Genomic DNA, 22,258 nt, shown 5'->3' on the forward strand with positions numbered 1-22,258 from the left:
CCCAAGACATAATTATGGGTTTTAAAAGAAATGTATACCCCATTGGGGACGTAGTGGCTCACATCATTCTTTTCTCCATTTTATACACACAACAACCCTGTGAGGTAGAGTAGATTAGAGGGTGTGCCTGGCCCAAGATCATTCAGCGAGCTTCCATGGATGGAAAAGAGAATAGGTTTTTTCTGCTTTTTTTCTCCGTTCATATTTCACTTTTTTTACCATGACCCTTTGAGAGTAGGAATCAAAGCACACTGTCTGCCTGACTAGTTCTTAATAGTTTGTGCCAAAGGATTTTGGCGGGTAGGACTGGGGAAAGGTGCAGCATCAGGAATTCCCTCTTCTCTTCTGTTCTCCTTTTAAAGTTCTAGTTGCTTTAGCAGCTAAAGATATCAAAGACTCCATAAGCAACCACACACTAGGCAATCCAAGCACTCGCTGAACGCTGCTGTTAAGCGGAGGGGTGGGGGAAGCATTTGGTATGTTTGTTTACTATTTATTTACCTTTTAGTCTCACACTTAAGTCAGATTATACAGTGTAAGTCTATGCAGTCAATAAAACATGAAATCTAGTAAGCAACATAATCAGTCAAGGGTTCAAACAAAGCAAAAAGTGTTAGACATAATTTGTTAAGCACTACAGAAAGGGTATTACATAAGGAGAAGACAACGCAGCGGGAGCAGGCTAATGCATACAGTAAATGCATGCTACGCTGGAGACTGAAAGCCTGGCTCTGGCTCTGGTGATGCCTAGCCCTCTGAATGTTGTTCCCAAATATATGCTGCGAAGAAGCTTTAAAAAGGAGCTTCTATTCCAGACATTTTGCACTGGAGGGGGTTTTGCCTGAAGGCCCTTCATGTCACACAGAGATACGAGGACAGCCAGAGCAAGACAGCAAAGAGATGTCAGCAAGGAGCTGCCGGCGCAGCAGAAAAAGGCCAGCCAGCAGTTTGGCGGTGCTCGAGTCAGCCGGTGAAACTTTTTGGAACATGAAGAAAAGTCATTGCTGCATCTGCATGCAGAGCGGCTGTTAAAGGCACAGGGACAGCGAGCCGTTCAAGTAATTGGCAACTCTGTTAGCCATGATCGGTTTGAGGCCCGGGGGCTTAGGAAAAGCACAGAGAGACATGGTGCAGGGTGGAAGAAAGATCTTCCCATCAAGCCAAGGGGCTTTCAGAGTTTATTCTCCTCCCACCCTGCAGAACAGGATGGTGCTGTGCCCACTGGACCCTCCAGTGCCTGTCCCTGTTACAACTTGGGAGCAAAGATCAAACAGTTCCTTCCTTTGATGTCTGCCACATTTTAAAACTCACTCGACTCCTGTGCCTTTAAGATCAGGCAGAAACTAAGCAGGTGAAGATTTCCCCCAGCACCTCCATGCCAAGACAAGCTTTACCTGCGTTCGGGAAAGAATACTGGATTGTTTCAAGGCAGCTTAAGTTAAAATACTCCATGGGAGAAGGGAGGGCGCGCGCGCGCACCCCCATGCTTTATTTGGCAGTTGCAAGTCAAGATGTAGTTAGGGGGTTCTCATGATCTGTTTGCTTAAGCCAAGGTCTTGAGTGATGTTATTATTTTTAAAAAAACACCTGACCTTGTTTCTCTACATGCAGAAATTAAGCAATAAGTTATTTTGGGCACAGAAAGGGAAGGGGTGCTGGCTCAGCCGTAGAGCTTTGAAAGTCCCAGGTTTCACCTGTGGCATCTCCAGTTAAAAAGATCAGGTAATAGGTGATGGGAAAGATCTCCACCTGAGACCCCGGAGAGCTGCCGCCAGCCACAGTAGGCAATACTGACCATGTTAGGCCAATAGCCTAACTCAGTATAAGGCAATTTCATGGGTTTCTACGAGAAAGTCCACTTGGTGCCAACCTTGCCAATCTGCTGTTCAGACAGGCGTTGGGATTTCTGCAAGTGTCCCACGTTCAGTCATGAAAGAGTTAAATTGTTATCCTGTTTGTTTAGTCAGATAGCTAGTTAGCATAGGACCACTTAGGCCTCCAGTAAAAGTTCCCGCCATAAAAAGGGGGGGTCTTTAGTCTTAATGAAGGAATCCAGGATTGTCTATTGGATGAGCCAGTTTATTGGGGGCAATTAACTAGAAACATATACTAAGGTTTTATTGCACTTTGTTCAGTCCCTCTCACAGTTTCTCTCTCTCAGCTCCTAGTCTAATCATGAAGATGTAGTCAGTTAGATATTCTTTATTTTCTTACCAAATGGACCCTTTCCCCTGATATGGAGTAAAAGTATTTTTCTAGAGCTAAACCCACAGAAGTCTGTCTACTTGTTTCCAGCCTGCTAATATTAACCTCTGCAACTTTCTCTCTTTTTAATTTCCACCCACCAACAGGCCTGCCAATTTGTGACCTGTCAAGCCAAATGAAGACTGCAAGGAGCTGAAAGGCCCAGGAAGGCAGCAACACAAGCAGTGTTCCCTGGTGGACTGTCAACACATGGCCGATAAGCTGCGTTTGGCTTGGCAAGTTACAAAATGTGCAGCTGTGCGTGAAAAATCCAGTAGACAACTCTATACCAGCACTGTGCCAAACTGGTGGTTTGGCCCAATCAAACCATGAAATGGTCCAAACTCCCGACTCATACTATTTGTGTAAGTCCCCAAAACTACCCAGCCGCCATCTACTTCTTGCCTTCCTTGTGGGTTGACCTAGCTAATTTCTCTCCATTGCCAGCAGAGTAACATAACACACACCCTTTCTCCATGTCTTTCTTGCATCATAGTAAAGAGTCCAGTAGCACCTTTAAGACTAACCAACTTTATTGTGGCATAGGCTTTCGAGAACCACAGCTCTCTTCGTCAGATGCATGAGAACTGTGGTTCTTGAAAGCTTATGCTACAATAAAGTTGGCTGGTCTTAAAGGTGCTACTGGACTCTTTACTATTTTGCAACTACAGACTAACATGGCGAACTCCTCTGGATCTATTCCTTGCATCAGTGAACTTTCATGGGAATGACAGGCCAGAGAATGAGATAACACAAGGTCCCCCAGCATCATGCCAAGCCTCCTATTGACTCCGGACTCTCTGGGGCGCAAGCACAAAAGATCTACCACTGAACGGACATTTGGCTCATCTGCTTCTTTTGGGAATGGGAGATGGATTGAAAAAAGAAACAGCCCCTGCAATGTCACAGACTTCCTGGTGAAATCATAGGGCACAGACACCTGCCTGCAGAGTGGATCACGAGCTTCCCGCCCTCCTTTTAATCCTTGCCAATGGGGGCTGAAGGAGCATGAAAGAGTCGCGTGCTCTTCCCTCCTTCAGGAGGATGTGCGGGGGCACTGTGGTTCCAACTGGCTAGGAGAAAAATGCCCCGTCCCTTTAGCAGAGGGCTTAAAATGAGGAAACGGGAATCTGAAGCGTTTCCTGACATGGAAATAACTAACAGCCCATTAAGCCTTTATTAGAGGGACTGGACAAGCTTGCTGGCGATGCTAGAGAGTTATGCTCATTAGAGCGGTTGGCGTTTTCAGAAGGGCACTGAAGGGTATCTTGATGGCTAGTTGCTTTGAGCCCACGTGGGGAACAATTTTGTAAAAAAATAAATCCTACCCAGGGGGCCGCAGCACCCCCAGACTTTGAGCCGGTCATTCCTCCAGCGAATTGGGCACAAGAACCATCAGTTCTGGAGCTGTCAGGCCGCTGGTTCACCAGGTTCAGTGCTGCAGCAACTTTCCTGGATTTCAGGCCCAGGTTTTTGCAAAATCAGAGTGACCCAAGCAAAGCTTGTACTCAAGTACGGGTTATGGCTTTTTCACCTATACCAGAGTGAGCAAAGTGGCATAGAGATTATAGTGTAAAATAGGATTGTCAAAAAGCCCCAAGAAAAGCGATCTGCCCTTTGAATTCAGGCTACATGGCTGTTATTTACCTGGTGAGGTTATTTTCCCGCATGCCATGAAAACCGTTCCCACCCATTCAGAGCCAGGCCCGTCGACAACTGAAGTCCGTGTGAAGTGTAGGGGCTGGGTCTGGGCACCCTTTCTCATGTTTAAATCTCCCCTTAGCTATGAAGCTCATTTAGTTATCCGGTGTGGCATTGTGAGGTTCAGCCACTTCTCTGAGATAGCAGGAAGTATAATCACATTTACTGAGAAATTATGAACAAAGCTCCCTGTGCGAGCAAAGTTGCTGGCTTTCAGAATTGCCCTCCCAAACAAATACTCATTCTAAGGACCATCATCAATGGCCATTTTTAAGCAAAGCACAAAACTGAGTTGTGCGTGTTCATGTTTTTAAAAAACCAAACCCAAGTTCACCTTTACCTCCAACAATTTCAATCCACATCAGATTAAAGAGTCCTGGGTGGGTTTTCTTTCACCTTTTTAAACAGCTTCTGTGATTCAACTGTGATTAGATACTTGTATTTAGTCTAATTTTCATATGAATGTTTGTGTTCTTTTCACCTACTTAAGACATTATTGACAATGAAACAAAACACCTATTCAAGTAAGAGTTTCTCGTTCAGAAGGTGTAATAATATACTGGGCCCCCTTCTCCCACCCACTGTGGGGTAAAATGAGAAAGCACTGTTAGTTGTGGGAGGTGGGCAAAAAGACCCAGAGCGGAAGAGGGAAGGAGGCACTGCAGCTGCAGGATTGTTCAAAAGCAAAGTATGATCTCTGGAGCCTGACCTCCCACCTCTAATATTAGTTAAGTGCATCAGGAAGCTAGATGTTCTCAAGATAATGACAATACTTTGATTCTATGGGTATCATAGATAATGATTAAAAAAGACCTGGTTCTTTATTCAGCATCCGTTCTGGGCATGCTGCATGGCAGACATCCCCTCTCCTGGAGCTGGCATGAGTTTTAGGCTCCCTTCCTGCTTGCCTCTTGTAAGGCAAAATACCTGTTTCCAAACACAGCACCGATACAGGAAAATTTTCCATTAAAAATCATGGGCGTTACATGTTTTCTCGGAGCCTCTTTCAAGCCATTTGTTCTACTACTTGAAAACACTGCTTTGGGAAGCGTCTGTGTAAAGTGCTACCAAATCTTGGCTGACTCGTGGCCGGCCACCCGGTTGAGTTTTCAAGGCAAGAGCATAACAGTTCGCCATTGTTTATCTCTGCATAGCACCCCTAGACTTTCTTGGTACTACCCAGGGCCGAGTCTGCTTCACTTCCGAGATCTGAGCAGAAGGGTGCGGGAGGGGAAAAGGGCTTCCTGACTGTCACATCAGCTTGCCCAACCAGCAGCTTGCACAGCCAGTTTCTGTTGGCAACAGGGAAAACCAATACTGAAAACCAGTTGCTGGAAACCCAGAGGAGCATCACACTTGAGAACAAAGTGCCTGCTGTTTTGCATCTGCTCCTCCTAGGCTAGAGAAGGTTAAGGATAGCATAGCTGGAGATGTTATTTTATTCTCACCAAAGCCCTTTGAAGTACGCTAGGCTGAGACTGTCGCCCTAGATAGTTATCCTGACCAACACAGGTTGCTGCAACAAAGGCTGCATCTAAGTCAGTAAGCAACTGGTCAGAAGTCAGAAAGCAAAGGGAGGAGGTGTTATAGTTGCAGCCAGTTTGTCCTAGAGTTGCTTGCAATCAAGCCTGAGCCAGCCCAGCTAGGCCTCTGTCGTCTTTGAATGTACCATCAAAACAAAGAGACGGACTTGTTGGAGGCCATCCAATGAACATGTGGACGGACGTATGTTATTTGAACAGCTGAGTGGCTGTGGATGCAGACACACAACTCCCTATCTAGAGCGGACTTAAGGGAAATTTGTCCTGCTAGTTTGCAACTGGTTTAAGAGTTGCCAAATCTGGGTTGGCAAATTCCTGAAGACTGGGGTGGAGCCTAGGAGGGCAGGGTTTGGAGAAGGAAAAGACCTTCTGAACACAAAGGCAAGAGCCCCCCCACCCCCGTCGTAGCCCCTTTAGCACTGTGGCTACAATGCAACGTAATTATGTGCATACTTAGCGTCCCCTGCACTGGGACCGACAAACATACCTGCCATATTCTAACCATCTCACCCTTCACATGGTAGGGTACCCAAGCTTGCTTCACAAAATGACAGGCTTTGTTTATCACTATACTCTCTGCAAATAGCTCATTTTCATTTCAGCTTAAGTATGTCCCTAATTACGGCAAGTTAAACCAAAACAAGCCACTCCAGGGAACTCTATTCACTAAGGAAAACGCTTCTCCATCTACCTCAACAGCTTCCCTAGTGAAAGGTGGCATTTTTTGCTTCCAGGGGTGGCTCACGTCTCCCACAGGTTTTGCTGGAACTAGTATGAGCTCTCTGGACCACAGTGGCCCCCCTGCCACGAAGTCTCCGTTGTTGCATTTTACAGTCATCTGTTCTCAGCCCTTTTTCTAAAAGCCAAACCCTGCCCCAATAACGAGGAGTCCAGACAGCTGAAATACCGATGCTCTACTTTTGAGATGGGCCGAAGCGGCAGGAGAGATTTGGTTTCAAGACAGAAGTACTTGCAGTTCCCTGTGGCGAAGGCCAACAAGAATGTACTCCAGGGCCAGTAACAGGGAATCTAAGGGGAACGTTACATACGAAAACATCTGGACCAACAGGATTATATCTAGTGATTTCAAAGAGCTCGCGGGGGATGACCTAGAACAGGTGCCGTTCCGTATACGAACGGCAAGATGGTATTTGAGAGGGTTTTAGGCCTGAAAACAGAGAGCCAGAATGCCCCACCCGCTATCCAATCAATTGAACATGGAAAGAGATGTCCCCTGTTTCCCTCTCATAGAAGTTCATTGATAGGCTCAAGAAATCTTTTTCACATATCTTTCAAACACTGACTCAAATAGTAGGAGGGACAGTCCCATCAGTTTCTTCCCTTTGCCTACATTGTGTGGCTTTGTCCATGCAGACCCCTCCAAACTATAGTATCGTGGTTTTGGGGCTCACAGGTAATGGTGAGGGAAGGCAAGTGCTTCAACCAGTACTTTACACTGCTAATGCGAAGGATCCAACCCTTTTAAGATTATAAGCATTTCTGCAGATGGGATGTTTTCTACCTATGGAGCGTGACTCTAGATTGCAGTCCAAATGCTCTCTAATGCTGCTCCCCAAAGTCATGCAATTTTTTCCACCTGGGGAAATGCTCCCTTGGACCCAAGCCAATGACAAAATACCACTCTAGATACGGCCTTTCCAGGGTTCACGAGGGGATATGGGAGAGGGGAGTAGGAGCCATATTTACCACTACTTTCTGTTTGCAGTGGACAGTATCCAACTAATTGAGTCAGCCTTTGTGGCCTAAGCTCCCATGATCTGCTTTATGTTCTGACTGAAAACACTGCGGCACTATGAGACACATTACCATTTGTGAATGCTAAAGCTACGCGCATTAGTGTAGTGTAATGGCTAAGAGGCTGAGCTGGAAACTCTCAATGCAAATCTCACCACCGCCCCTTCCCCCTGCTGAATTCACCTGTGCATAGGGGGCGGCAATCCAGATCCAGGGAAAAGTCAGAATTTCGCCAATATGGCTGAAACTGGCTTTCCCAAATCTAGAACCGGGCTCCAAACCCCTGGGCAAATGCAGGAGACGTGGCTTCAGCCTCTGGTTGACTGGACTTCTCCCGCTTTTTTCCCATGGGGGAAGTGAGGCAGAGGCAGGAGGGAGAGGGAGGGAGTGGCCAGTCCGTGCAGGACCTTCTCCTTGTGTGCCTGGCTTCTGTGACACTGTTTCAGTTGGGCTAAGTTGCGACACTGTCCCTTCAGTTTGGTTTGGGTGGAACGTTCTGTTTTGACACGTTTCTCTGGTTTGATGTTGGTCCCCTTGATTCACTTTAGTTCAAGGGGGGGGGGATTCCATCCATTCCCCTGCTTCAGTTTGGTTCTGTTGGGCTTCCTCTCGCATTTGGGAGTGCGCCTTTGGCCACTGCAAATCTCGCCCCTGTGTGTGTTTCTGCCTCAGAACCGTCTCGGAAATGTCTTCCCCATAGGAAACAATGGAGAGTGGCCGGGGGCATCTCATTCAGGGGCCCACAGAACTGGACCCTGGAGTCCAATGCTCCTGAAACTTGGGTGGTCTTTAGAGGACAGTCAGGAGTAAGTTCCCTGCAAATTTGGTAGTCTGCTTGAAAAATGACCCCCCCCCAACCCCCCAGGTAGTGTTCTCCATAGGCAATAATGGCTGAATTCATCCAGGATTCTTTGCTCAGAGAACAGATCAGAGAATCTTCCTTGGATTTCAGGAATCCTGGTTTTGAGATCCCTGAATCCTGAATTTTGTGTGCGAGCTATAGCTCCTCAACCACCTATCTGCAATACCAAGCTAAAGGTACCTGTTGTAAGGATTACTTAATTATGTGAAGAGTTTTCAAAAAGGTAATGTGTTTTTAAAATGCTAACTATTATTCGATTTGCTACCTCCTAAAAGCACCTGCCCAGCTTTCATCCTTTCCCCTCAGCCCTGCAACACTGAGTGAAGAATAGACTAAATACTGTTTTTAAAGGTTACTTTGCCTTTGTTCAACTTAGGGAATCTCAAATTTCCCCTCTTGACCTATGACCCGTAGTTGCACCCTGTCTGAAAACCTACAGCCAATCAAGATAACCAAATTATACCCATCATACCAGCTGAAAATTCCAGATGTTTGATTTAGATGAAGCCATACAACTGTGGAGAGTCAACGTCTGGTTAATGCGGCATAAATACTCATCCATTCACTCCACAGCTCCATGATCCTGTTTTCCCTGAGCCCTCTAAAAATAAGAAATAACAGCAGAGAGGAGGTCAGCATCTTTTAACATGTACGTCATTTTTATTTATACAAGGACAGAGAAAGACTGCAGCAGTTTTTGTTTTTGCTTGAGATCACCTAGGATTAGCACTGCTAATTAAGTCGCTAGAAATTTAGTGTAGGATCAGATGTTGGGATCGTGGCTAGGAGGCGAACAAATGAAACCTCCCATCTGTCAAACACAGAAGTAGGGAACATCTAAATTTATACATGACGTACAGACAGAATGCTGCTTCTCTCAGGAGGACTGAGTCTCTCCCATTTTGTGGTGGAAGAAGCACCCAAAGCCCCATTTCCCCAAGTATAGTATTTAGGTAAGATGTAGGAAGAAAAACCATCCCAGCAGTCTCTCTCATGGCTCCTCCCACTTGAATTTCTCATTCTGGGCTCACAATTCACAGCAATTTGTTTCATTGCCAGCATGAATAGCTTTGCTGTTAGGAGTCAGGCCTGGCTAGCAGCACTGGGGTGTATGGGGAGGGGACGTTCCAGAGGCTTTCAAACTGGGGCTCTTGGAAGACACCCCTCTCTCATCCTTTTGCTTTTAGGCTGAGACTTGGCCAATGTTTGAGGACGGCATCAGAATAAGGAGGAGCCACAGACTGCAAAGGAGGCAGCAGCGGTGAGGTTTGCCCAGGCCAGGCCTGACAGCCTGAGTGCGCACTTTCCCACGAGAGCCTGACCCAGGTCACATGGCAGGAAGCAGGAAGAGGAGAAGCAAAAGGAAGCTGCTTTCCCAGGAAGGAATGATCAGGGAAGAGAAGTGGCACAGGGACAGCAAGTGTAAACTTTCCTTTGTTAATATCTCTAACTAGGTGTGTCCTACAATCCTGTCATCCAGTTTCGGAAGGCGGAGAGAGTTCATGGTCCTCAAGAACTGGCCACGTCATATTGGCTTGGCCGCGGTTTCCGCTGTGGGAGAGCCTTGACTTCTTTGCCGGGGGTGCCCACGTGCCCGTGTGCAGTTGGGGCTGGCGGACCTGCCTCAGGACCAGGACCAGTCCCAGCCCCATTGGTTCCTGGGGAATAAGTCTGGCTGAGGTGGGCTGTGTTTCCAGGAGGAGGCCTGGACCGGGAGCTTGACTGGTACCAAGGCCCGTTTCTGTACCGATTCGAACTGGGGTGCAGGGCCCCATTCTGGCGTTGTCCTTGGGGCCTGTAGCCTTGGCCGGGCCGTCTGTTACCCTGGACCCCCTGAAATGGAAAGAAAGATGGATTAATGTGAGCAATGCTGATGCCATCTTGGAAACAGGACTGGCATTTGACGAGTGAAAGAGAGACTTGCCAACTGACCAGCTAAATATTGACAAAATAATGGAGAGGTATTTTTAAAGCATTAACTTCATTAGAACAAAGACAGTACTTTGTTCATAAAGATGTTTATGTTTATAATAATATCAAGTATGTAAATAGTTACTGCAAAACTCAAGAATGCCATTTTTTTTAAAAAAAGGAACCAGTTTAACGTCTCTATAAATACAAGCAATTCACTGAACAGTTCTCTTTAGCTTTTCAACCTGGAATATCAAGGTCAGCCTACAAAAACATTGAATTAAAAAAGAGCAAAGTAACAGCACCTTTTTAAAAGCAAGTTTTTAAAGAAGGCAGTTACACGAAGAAGCATCAGACCAATTTTCCCAGTATCCCTTCACAGGAGACGTACAGGGCCAGACAACATGGAGGAAGTACTCCAGGGCTCCTGTAGCTAGCAGGATGGGAGTCCCGGGCAGTGGCTTTTGCCCCTCGTGCGCTTGCGCTCCTGCATCTGCTTGGAGGTGCCAGTAGTTGATGCAGCTGGACACAGAATCTTTGTTACGCTGCTCCGATTGGCCTCAACTACAAGCACTTTTCATTCCCTTTCTTGTGAGCAAATGACACCGCAGTGAAGTAATAACGTCAAGCGGCTACCTGCCTCGTGGCATCTTTAGTTCCATGGAATATATTTTGACATCTGGTGAATCAACCCTACTTTTAAGATTTGCCACATAAGGGAACCAAGGGTATTTGTACAGAAGATCAGCAAAACAAGGCTCCCGTTCCAAGAGAGGGGCTGGAAAGTTATCACGAGTGCTCAGCACCCGAGAGCCAATATGAAATAATGGTTCAGAGTTTCAGGCCAGGATCTGGAAGACCCAGGTTTAAATTTCCACTCTTTCATAGAAGCTCACCGGGTGACTCTGGGCCTAACCTGCCTCATCGGGTTGATGTGAGGATAACATGGGGAAGTGCTACCACAGACTAACACGGCTAACTTCTCTGCATCCATGGGGAAGAGAAGAACCATGTAAGCTGCTCTGAGCCCCTGTTGGGAAGAAAGATGGTATATACATGAATAAATAAGTAAGTTTAATACCTGGTCAGTATACAAGAAAATGCCATCACCTCTAGCCTCACAATGAATACGTTTCTTAAACGAGCGATACTAGTAGGGACATGCCTTGCACTTGTACACTTAGGCCTGAGAATGCAAATATGGATTTAAGCACCACTTCAGAAAACAGGTTTGGACTGAGGTGCTGTAAGGTGACGCAAGTGAAATCAAGTTTCTTTCCATCATTTTAAAGTCTGCATTCTTTCTGGCAGATGAGATCTATGTCTCAGGAACTGGCCCTTTGTCTAAAAGCAACTTGGCAGTCATGCCTGCCCCTGGTATTCTTCTTGCATGGTGCCTTGTTTCCCCCCGGCCCAATTATTTTCCCAGTCCAGAATGAACAGGCATGGCCCTCCCTATTCCTGGCCTGGAAAAAGGGCTCCTGGAGTTGCATGCCGGCAGGAGGAAGCGTCGCAGCAGGTTACAGCACAGGGCAATAGCTCTGGCTGGGATGAGCCTAGAATCCGTTGGCCTTAGCTTCTGTGGCAGCCTCTCTGTTGCCACAGAGCTCCTGTTGTACAGTGGGAATACACACCGGAAGTGTAGCAGGAGAGGCACAGGCATGTGACCAGTTCAAAGGCCAATCCCCATGGTGCCCTCCAGAGCAGCAGGCAGAACAAGGCTATTACCTCACGGTAGGGCTGGTACGGGCGGTTTGCTGCACTGGCAGGTGCTTCGACCGGGGAGGGTTGTTTCTTATTGGCTGTTGTAAGGCTTGGAGCAGAAGCAGAGGCACACTCTGGGGTGGTAGATTCATCTGGGCTGCTCAGGGGGACGGACGTGACGGAGCTGCATCGCGATCTGGTTGAGTAACTGTTTTTCGGATGGGAAACTGAAATGGGAACACAAGGGTAAGCTTTTTCAAATAGCCTCTGGTAACCCAAGGCCACTTGATGGCTTGGATCCAGCAATGTGTAAGTGGAAACACGAATGGGCTTAGAACAGTTCCGACAAAGCTAGATCTTCTGCAACACCTAGCGCTTCCCTCCCTATATATTATAGCGCCCAGAAATTAGCTGTATAAGTTCTTGCCCAACTGGAAACACAAGTGGGGGATGCGAAAATTTTGCCTTAGCATTGACTCAGCACTACCATGGTCTTTTTCTTGCATTTCTTCAAGAGCCAAATGGAAATTTGGCATTGGATGAACCCAGTGCCTCTTCATAAAGCAGCCATTCAAGGAATATTTCTCTTTTGAAACTGAAGCCCTATGGAATGTACTACTGCCATCCTCACTACTAGCAATGTAAATGGAGGCCTCAGAGGCATATTTCCATCGTCAAAAGGAAAGCCTGCGGCAGAACAACGTTCAAGTATCAGTTCTCGCCTGACTTAGTAATTTTAGCCTCTAAATGAACAACGCTAAATACTGTTTCGTGGAGAACTGCTTCATGCTTCAGTGTATCATGATACTGCACCCCTTTATAATGGGAAACGAGAAGTAGAACGGACAAACCCCTTCTTTTAACTCTGCCCGTGAAACAAATGCCGTATGTTAAAAACGGATGCATTGTTTATATTATGTGCGCGCACACATACTTGAGCTGTAGACATCCCAAAATTCAAGAATGACTAAAAGTAAACAGGCATTCTGACGATAACCAGCCAGACAAAAGACGTTACATTTTCGGTAGATTTCATACTTATACAGATTTGCTTACCTTGTCCAAAGGAGTCAACACTCCTCTTGAGCCCGTCTAGGTCACAGGTGAAACGGGCCACCCGGCCAAGATCTTCATCATACTTGCGCTCACTGACAAAGTGCTGAGGGGGAGGCAGAACGTTAGCCCTTTGACGTAACTTCCTGCAAGGCAACTTCATGGATCCGAGAGAAGAAGCTGAGGCAAAGCACAGCTCAGAGGGCAAGAAAGCTGCAAACGCCTTTCTCTGCCTCGCCCACACAACTAACCGCGAGGTGAGGGAACTCTGAACAAGGCCAACACAGCAGGGATTTTATCGGCAGCAAGTCACAAGGTACCAAAACCAGGCAAAGTCTTGAAGAGGGATTCCTGGTGGAGTGGCTGTTACACCGGGCTGCGTTTCTAAATTCAGCGGGATTTTATCAGAACTTTTCAGTGACTTTGTTCTGCCCTCTGGTGGTGGAAAGAAGTGGCGTGTAACAGAGTTGGACTGAAATGGCTTTTTTAAAATAAGTATTTATATAGGCTCTTAGAAGGGTTTTAGTGCTACACACATCTCCTTGCTGCAATCCTCGCAGCCACCCAGTAAGGTGGAGAATGAAAATAAACGCCAAGAGACAACTGAGAGGCACTGCTACTTGGCTGGACAGGATCCTCCAAAAACACTAAGATTTATAGGCGTTTATCTCGGAATTTGAGTGCCAGAGCCTTGAAGAAAGGCAGAATATTTTAAACAAACAACAATGGAAAAATTCCAGAATAAAAATCCTGCCTGAAAAGGGCCAATTCGGTGTTGACACATTATGCAATCCAAGCTATTTTACACGTTTATCTTCACATCTTTTTGGCTGCAGTTTCCCAAAACTTAGAACTCGTGTTATCATTGAGCCTAGTTTGCAGGAGACGCACAGAACTAGAAAGAGAGGCTGGCTCAGTCATGACGTAGCACCGCCCGATTTCTAGAGCTCCACCAGAACAGCACCAAGCGGAAACTGCCCCAACCTTCCCAAGCTTATCTTTACACCCACAAGTGCCAGAAATCTCCTCTTTTAAAAGTGCAACCGAAAAATGGCAGCTTCAGTTTTCAAGATTCTGGGTTGGATCTGGATTAACGTTCCTATCAGCAGCACAGAACATTCCTGCCTTCCCCACAACGCTGCTCCTGGGTGAGAGGGAATCCTGAGGAACAACACGGGGAGGGGGCTGCAACAGGAAAGGGGAAACGGGCAGAAATTGCCTCTCCCCTTCCATCAATGAAAAAAATCAGTCTGGATCCCACTCTATGCCAGAACTGCCTCTTTCTTCATAAGTATTTTCCTATCAGAGAGGAGCCCCAGTCCATTTCTTCCACAGCATCTACGCTACCCATAAGATCCCTCAGTCCTGACGGGTACGTCAACCCTGTGTTCTCCAGGGCGGAGGTTCTTCCCAGTTCTGGCACCCAAGACTCATCTGAGCACTGAGCTTGGGCCTATTAAAAAGCACACACTCTCCATTCTATGTAGGGCTCTTGAGTAAGATAAGAATACAAGAGGGCCGAACTAAGCCTACGTGGGGCTAAGGGATTTTACTCAGAACCAGGGATTCCAGCTTCTGCTTCTAGCACCATCGTTGACTTGTCTAGTCTATACAAACGGGCTTAACAGCCAGACAAGGGCTCCCGTAGTCCACCCACCTTGATGTCAGCTCGAAGCTCTACCAATTGCTCCTCTGACATTCGGACTGCCACATCAGTCAGCTTCTTCAATGCCTCCGCCTTCTTCTGTCGGCTGCTTAAGATTTCCACTGAGATGTAAAGAAACGGAGTGCAGAAAGTTGTTATGCCCAAAGCAGTTACATTTCTAACTCAGCTCACTGTGAGAAACAGAAAATCCCAACGGAAGCAACTGCTTCTGTAGGCCAGCCCAACTCTTGCAGATCCAAACCTTGCCAAATCCGCCAAGAAGTTCAATTATCTCGAGAGAACTACCTGCATGCTTCTTAATGCACCTTCACTGTTCTGACTTGCTAAGACTGATGGCATTTGTTAACGCAAGAAGGTGCACATGGAAGATGTAGTTTTTGCCTAAGCCACTTAAAGCTTTATAGTCCCAAGTCAGCAACCTGTTCGAAAGATAAGCAGCCAGTGCCATCCCTGAAGTACCGGTGCCATGTGAATAAGGGTCCCACCCTTAAAGAGGGAAGATGCCCCATATAAAAAATGTTTGGACCATTATCAATCATTAGTTCCACTCAAAGCATTATCATAACAGCCTCCCTCTGATGTGCAAGGCATGCTTTCTGTTGCAAGGCTTGCAACTTTTCCCGCTGACAAGTTGGGCAGGAAGGTGCTCTTGGATGTTCAAGGAGCCCTTTCACTTCGTATCTTGCATGGGCAAGTGTGCTACAGATCCCTGTGGGGTCCTAGTCCCAGGTCTTCTCTGCTCCAGCGAAGGACATCTTTCGTGTCTGAAGAGGCTTCTGCGGCCACAGGTGCCAACGCAGGCAGAGGGGACCATTCTGGTATATGGAATGGCATTCCTCCTCACTGTTACAAACAAAAGATATTTGAGCGGCCTTTTCCCTATTTTCCCTATTGCATCTGACGAAGAGAGCTGTGGTTCTCGAAAGCTTATGCTACAGTAAAGTGGGTTAGTCTTAAAGGTGCTACCGGACTCTTTTCTATTTTGCTACTACAGACTAACACGGCTAACTCCTCTGGATCTTTTCCCTATGTTGTTCCATTTCCAACGTCCTATGTTTAGGTCAGGTGATTCTGCACTTTGGCAGGGGCTATAGTGAAGACTAATCTCTCTCTTCTTCCCAACAGTTAAGAACCATTTTTGCACAACTGTCCCTTCAGTCATTTAAGGCTGCTATTTTTCCACAAGATCTAATTGTCAGGGAAAGTGGCCAGTAAGAAGAGCTAGTTCTTTTTCCCCCACTCATAATCTGCATTTTCTAAAGTCAAGTTTTAATCAAGTTCTGGAGGTTTTTAAAAAAACTAATGTTCTTCAGCCAAGTGGAGAGGCAGTGCGGTGCAGTGGTCAGAGTACTGGACCAAGCCTGGGGTGACCTAGGCTCAAAGCTCCGCCTGCTATGCCAGTTACTGGGTGAGGACGGGTCAGCCTCAACTGCTTAACAGGAATGCTATGAGGATAAAATGAAGGAGAGGAGAACTTGAAGGAAGGATGGGATAAAAAAAATACATTAAAGATAACTCCTCTCTGCATTCATAGTTACTTTTAAAGAGTAATCGTGCTATTTTCCTCAATATATGAACTTCCCTGCTCACACTAAGTCACTTCTGCAATGTCTGCACGAGCGTTTGCTCTTTAAAAACTTACCCTTCATCTCTTCCCACAGTTGGAAGAGCTGTGGCTGCACCACAGAGCTGCTACCCCCAGGCTGCACAGGAGGGTTCTGTTGTCTCCCATACTCTCCACCTGTTGCCTACGTTGTTTCTCTTTTGTTAACTTCGAAGAGTCGCCATAGTTCTGGCACCCTAAAGTAGCCATTAAGTTTCTCTAGGGAACTGCCATCTAGCCTGGACACTTCCCTGGCAAGCGGGGGCGGTGGGGGGGGGGGACGGACCTATGGCAAGTTCCTTCCCCTCTCTGGTCGTTCCTGACCCCACTTCCAGCTACACTCTCGTTCTTTCAGGCGGCAAACTTGTCCTTTTCTTTCTTTATCATTTAGTGCATTGCATTAAACAATCATCCAACAGCCCTTGGAGTCAGATGGTCATACCAGGCACGTAGGAGGTGCCCTGCCCTTAAGAACCATTTTATACAATCCCTTTTCAGGTGCTTTTAATGCTGAAATAGGGAAGTTTCAAACCTGCTTCTGCCAAGCTAGTCGGAATGCTGCTGCCTTGGCTTGCTTATGGAGAGCAAGACTGACTGGGACCCCCCACCGCCCAGTGCATACAGAGAAGCCCTAAAGCACGTTCACTCCAGTACGGACTCACACATGCCGGCTTCAGCTGATATGCCCAGCTACGGCCATTCCTCAAAAGGCATGATCCGGCCATGGCGATCCATGCTTTGATTACATCCAGGTTATGTATCTGGAATGTGGTTTATGTGAGGCTGCCTTTAAAAACAATCCAGAAATGTCATTTCATCCAAAACGTAGAAGCCAGGCTGCCGTCGGAGTTACAGGGACGACATTACCCCAGCGCTGAAAGATCCTCACAGGATGGCCATCTGTTCTGGGACAGAACTCGAAACTCTGGTTCTTGCCTTTAAGGCCCTAAATGGTCTGGGGCCAGGACACCTGGAGGGCTGCCTCCACCCACACTGTCCGGCCCACCGGTTAAGATCTGCCTTGCAAGTCCTGCTCTGCGCCCCCAACCTTGAGAGGTGAAGTGGGTGGCAACCACAGACACGGCTTTCTCAGAGGTAGCTCCTTGCTTATATAGGCATGCACTTTCCCATGAGGGTTGCCTGGAGCCTATTTTACTTTTGAGTGCCAGGCCAAAATATTTCCGTTCACTCAGGCTTGATTAAGGGGTTATCTTTTAACACTATTAAAAGTGTTATACTGTTGTTTAAAGATCCAGAGGAGTTAGCCGTGTTAGTCTGTAGCAGCAAAATAGTAAAGAGTCCAGTAGCACCTTTAAGGCTAATCAGCTTTATTGTGGCATAAGCTTTCGAGAGCCACAGCTCTCTTCATCATGCATCTGACGAAGAGAGCTGTGGCTCTCGAAAGCTTATGCTACAATAAAGTTGGTTAGTTTTAAAGGTGCTACTGGACTCTTTACTATTTTGTTATTTTAAGTTCGCAGTGGTCCATTTTTATGGTCTCTTGGTAGTGTTTTTAATGCTTGATTTTAATTAATGTCTTTTAATGCTCTTAAAAAATTATTTGTATCTTCGAGGCAGTCTTGGGGAAGTTCCTGAAGAGGCAGCATAATTTTTGTCTAAATAAATGCCAAAGTGCTGCTTTTATTCCTCCCCATCTTTAGCTGTACATAGTTACAACAGAACATAAGCAAGCTAGGGATAGCAGGCACAAAATATTACCTGAATATATTTATTTGCAAGACTGCCTGTAGTTTGCCTTCATAAAAAATTAATGCCCTTTCAGCATGTGGTCACAAAGCGGTCGTGGCTTTTTAAAAAACCTAAAAGGGAAAGCACATCAATGCATTTGTGTGGGTTTTGTATCTGGAAGGGCCCTGAGATTGCAAAATGGAAGGCCTGGCTCAGATTTTCACGGCTGCTGCTTAGTTGGAGTCTACTGAAACAGCACTCAGTTGTTTGCTTTTCAAAACAAGAAATGAGGTAAAAGCCTTACTTGCTTCCGCCTTCACTTTGTCCATTTCGCCTAAAAGGGCTACTTCACGATCCATGAGGCTAGGGGAGAGGGAAAGACACAAAAGGCGTGAGGAGATCCCTTCCCACCCATAGTGTCAATATACAAGTTGGGCAGAGAACAAGCCAGCTAGCGATCTGATGGCGGGAAGAGCTCGCAGTCAGGAAGCCTCACTCTTCCAGACGTGAACAGCTCCATGCTGTGGAGTGATCGTTTAAACTTTAAGCGGATGGGGGTCATCCAAAGCCAAGCCAACAGATGGCAGCAGAAAACTGCAAACTCTTCCAAGGTTTCTGGGGCAGCTCCTTCCTTGAATCAGTCCCAAAACCACAAGTTATGAGCTAACAGAAATCCAACGCACACTTTCCATTCATTGCTTTTCCTTTCCTTTGAAAACTTGTCTTCAGAGGCTTTAAACTCTGTGCCTCCAAAAGTTACCTAGACCTCTTTTAAGTCACTTAAACCACACAGTGCAATGAAATGTTTTTGCTAAATGATCTTGGACGGCACCCCCAAAACGTTCACGCACAATGAAGGGGTTTCCCGTAGCTTAAGACAACTGTGTCTAGTACACGGCGCTTCACTGGGGAGTCTTCTATTTGTAAATTTTGTTTTTCACCTACTTCTGCGCATGGCTGGTACAGCTCATCTTACAGAGCCAACCATATGAACCATATTCCTTGGCAGAGCATTTTAGGAGTGGTACAGCATTAAGGAAGTATGGGAGATATCTTCAGCCACCAAAAGAACTACAGCCGCTTAAAGGGAGCTTTTGACATTCTTACTGGTTGTGGAATACTTGACAGCTCTGTAAAACTCTATTCTGGTTGGCTGACAGATCATGCTGTGAAAAGCACAGTTCTTTGCCATTCCAAAGCGCCTTCCAGCTGACCTAAGTAAAGGACTTTAGAATTGTATTATTTATAGGCATTTGCATAGTCCTTGGTTTGCCTCTTGAGGTCAACGCCCTCTCTGCAATCTCTCGCACTCAGGAACCTCGAAAGGAACGGCAGAATTTTCCACTGACCCATCACTTCAGATTGTGACTTTCTACTGTATGAGAATTGTTCAAAGTCAGGAGTACAACGTATTTAAATACATTGAACAAAAAGTGGTGAATATTGTGAGGGGATCTTCTTAGGAAGAATGGTAGATTCTTCAGTATACCATACAATACGGTATTATTAAAGTCACAGAAAACCAAAGTTTTGAAGTTCCAGACGTGGGGATGAGTGTGCACATACAAAATTTCAGAAAGATTATTCTCTTAATATTTCCTTGCGACACCAATTCTGATCAGTAAACACAAAGCGCTTCCAACTGCTTGGGTAATAAAGTTCAGATTTCAACATCTCTTATCTGCTGACCAAGATCAGCTTGCTCTCCCGCAGAACACAGCACCGCCAAGGTCCATATAACCCCCTGCCCTGGGAGGAGAAACGGATCCGTTTTCCAAAGGCAAACAGAAAAGGATTTGACTGACTTGAATGCACCCAACGGCTGTTCCTGGAAAACAGCTCCGTAAGAAAGAGTCAAGACTTTCCCCTTGCTGAACGGCACGGCACTGCTTTCAGAAAAGGGCAGATAAACTGACCTGACCGCAGGCTCACTGCTTTTATCAGTGCCGTGTACAAAGCCCGCTTGCAAGAACCTTCTTCGCCTGGCATTTATTGAGGGAGGTTCCGCTGGCTCCGCTCCAAACAGGCACTTCACATCCCTGTATCACGGAACTGCACTTCCTGGTTTCTGCTGGTTCTGCTCTCACCTTTCCCACGACAACGGGGAGATTTATCGGGAGTAAAGCTCCTGAATCACACTGGGGTCTTTCACCTTTCTTAAACGTGACGCAAATGTGTCACAGATAATAATCTGAGTATTTTTAAGCTAGCCAATGAGCACTTTTCACTGCTTTTCGAAGAGATTAAAAACGCAGAGTGGCCGTATGAATACTGAATTATTGAACTATAGGGAGATTCTGCTAAACCCAGCCCTAAATATTAAGAAACAAAGATGGTTAACATCTCCTTGAGACTCCTTTTAGGTCTGTACAATATTTATGTGCTTGACATGTTATATTCCTGTTGCATTAAAAACACTGCTGTTTGATTAGAGATTTGGTGCTAGCGGTACCTCTTATGCACTTGATCTGACGTTTTTATATCACACTTCTGTCTCAATTGCTGCTCAGGAGGGACCACTGGCAGATGACGTTTCAGAGTTCAAATGCCAAAAAATTAAGAAGGGACAAGACTTTCCTGGCAGCTGAAGCACGCAGCACTGAGTGACTCTAACAGATGCATGAAGAGAGCTTTTATTACTTTTAACAGTAAGAGTCACAGAAATGCTGCAGACGCCAATTGCCAGAATTTGCAGTCCTGTCTTTCATACATCCACTAAAGTAATCCTGTGAAAAGATGGCCACCTGAAATTTCCACCAATTTCAAACAACATTCATTCACGACTGACTGCTCATATGGTCCCAGCCTTACAGTAGACAGTGCCTGAGATAATAATTAGATAGGAAAATAAAAAGGACCCCCTTTTACCCTAGGATACACCCTTTTTACCACAGCCTGAAACAATCGTTTCTGAACGCTCCAGTTTCGACATGTGTCAGCATACCAACTCTGCAGCTCAGCAAAAGCTTGCTTCATCTTCTTAATGGAGGCGTCCATTTCTTCTTTAACTACCACTCGATACCGAGCCAGTGAGACGGTGCATCGCTGGAGGTCCTTCACAGACTTCTCGATATTGGAACCTACCCCAAACACCCACACAAACACCCAACAGCATTAGACTATACACATTTTCCAGGCTACAGAAGATCAAGAACGAAAATCTTAATTTCAAACCACTCTTGGGTACAAAGTATCCTTGCAAAAACAAGGGCTCGAGGGAAGAATTGACAGCTTTGAATGCCATTTGTTTCAGGCAGAAGTCTAAATACTCAACAGAAGGAAATGCCTTCTCAAATAAATTAAACAGCAGTGTTGAATAATAAAGAGCAAAAATATCCAACTGTGAATGAGACCTTTGAATTAGCTCACGGAGGTATTGCTCCAGTAAACTGAAGTCTTTTTGAGAGAAGGGCTTCCTCTAGAGCAAAAGATGGAAGGCTCAGGTGCCAGTTACAAAGGTTAGACGGGCCCTTCGCCTCAGGTCGACTCCAACAGAACTCCTCTCTGAGCTTATTTCTGTCTCCAAGGTTTGCCGAAGCGGTCCCCGCCCCTCCAAGATGAACTACCGGCTGCTTGTTACGGCCCTTGTTATAGCAAAAAGGTGAACCACCACTGCCAGCAGCCGGGTGTTCACATCTTCCTGAAGCGGCAGATAATGACCCTGTTTCGAACCGAGGTCTTACAGGTCCTTTTTACTGACAGGTGGAAAGAGGAATACAGGAGTTGAAAGGAAGAAACCACACGGGACAGTTGCTTCTCATTAACTATGAGGCCTCTTTGAAATTCTGGTTCAGGGACAAACTCTGATCAACGAAGGAAAGGTACAGAAATGTGGTTTTGTGATGAGGAATATAGTGGAGCATTCCGAATCCATGGAGAAGGTTAGATATAAAACAACCAGAGACTACCAACCTGGGACGTCAACTAATTAAAGGATTTTAGGCAGCCTGCTCTCTGGTTTTCATATAATAGCCAGAGCAGGAAAACAGTGAGAAGACGGAGTACCGACTGCCTGCCCAATGGAAATGCAACATTCCTATTAAAATGTTCATAGCCCTCCCACCACTAGGTAATCTAATTAAATTCACTTTCAGCCAACTCCTGCTCTCTTAATGCGCTCTGCAAATTAGTCCCCCATGTATGCAATACATTCTGTGCCTTCCAAGAGTTGTGCGCAGCCCAAATGGAAGCAGAGTTGGAAGTCAAAACAGAATTGAGAAAGAGACATTCGGTTCAGTGACTTCTGCTTGCTCTCAGAGCAGCCAGATAGCAAGACACAAGCCCTAAGGGGTCAGTGAGTGTTTTGCTTAGCAACACACGCGACTTGTTCCCTTCCTTGGTGTCCAGATTCGGGTGGTCTTGCGCCAGCATACAGGTACGCTGGCAACAGCCTGTAGATAAAGCAGGCATGGGAGTTTGACAAGCATGGGGAAGAAAGGGGGAAATCAGCTGTGATTCTCCCAAGGCAGGCCATAATACCATAAATGCTGGAATCTGTTGTGGAAGTGAACATTCTTCTGGCATTGTAC

The 22,258-nt window shown here is 46.2% G+C and overlaps 1 protein-coding gene across 2 annotated transcripts in view; it reads right to left on the reverse strand.

Annotated features, from left to right (window-relative positions):
• Window positions 1-8,740: 8,740 nt before the first annotated feature.
• Window positions 8,741-22,258, reverse strand: part of SPATS2 (spermatogenesis associated serine rich 2) — a 38,178-nt gene continuing 24,660 nt past the window's right edge. For both annotated transcript variants that reach the window (XM_055003317.1, XM_055003316.1), the window contains exons 8-13: window positions 20,674-20,809; window positions 18,034-18,092; window positions 14,429-14,538; window positions 12,775-12,877; window positions 11,743-11,945; window positions 8,741-9,936 (exon numbers count right to left, since the gene is read on the reverse strand). In XM_055003317.1, the coding sequence (XP_054859292.1) occupies window positions 9,613-9,936; window positions 11,743-11,945; window positions 12,775-12,877; window positions 14,429-14,538; window positions 18,034-18,092; window positions 20,674-20,809 (935 nt within the window). In that variant the 3' untranslated portion in view covers window positions 8,741-9,612. The remainder of the gene's footprint in view (window positions 9,937-11,742; window positions 11,946-12,774; window positions 12,878-14,428; window positions 14,539-18,033; window positions 18,093-20,673; window positions 20,810-22,258) is intronic.

Source organism: Eublepharis macularius, chromosome 19 (assembly GCF_028583425.1).
Source record: "Eublepharis macularius isolate TG4126 chromosome 19, MPM_Emac_v1.0, whole genome shotgun sequence".
In the NCBI taxonomy this organism is placed as follows: domain Eukaryota; kingdom Metazoa; phylum Chordata; class Lepidosauria; order Squamata; family Eublepharidae; genus Eublepharis; species Eublepharis macularius.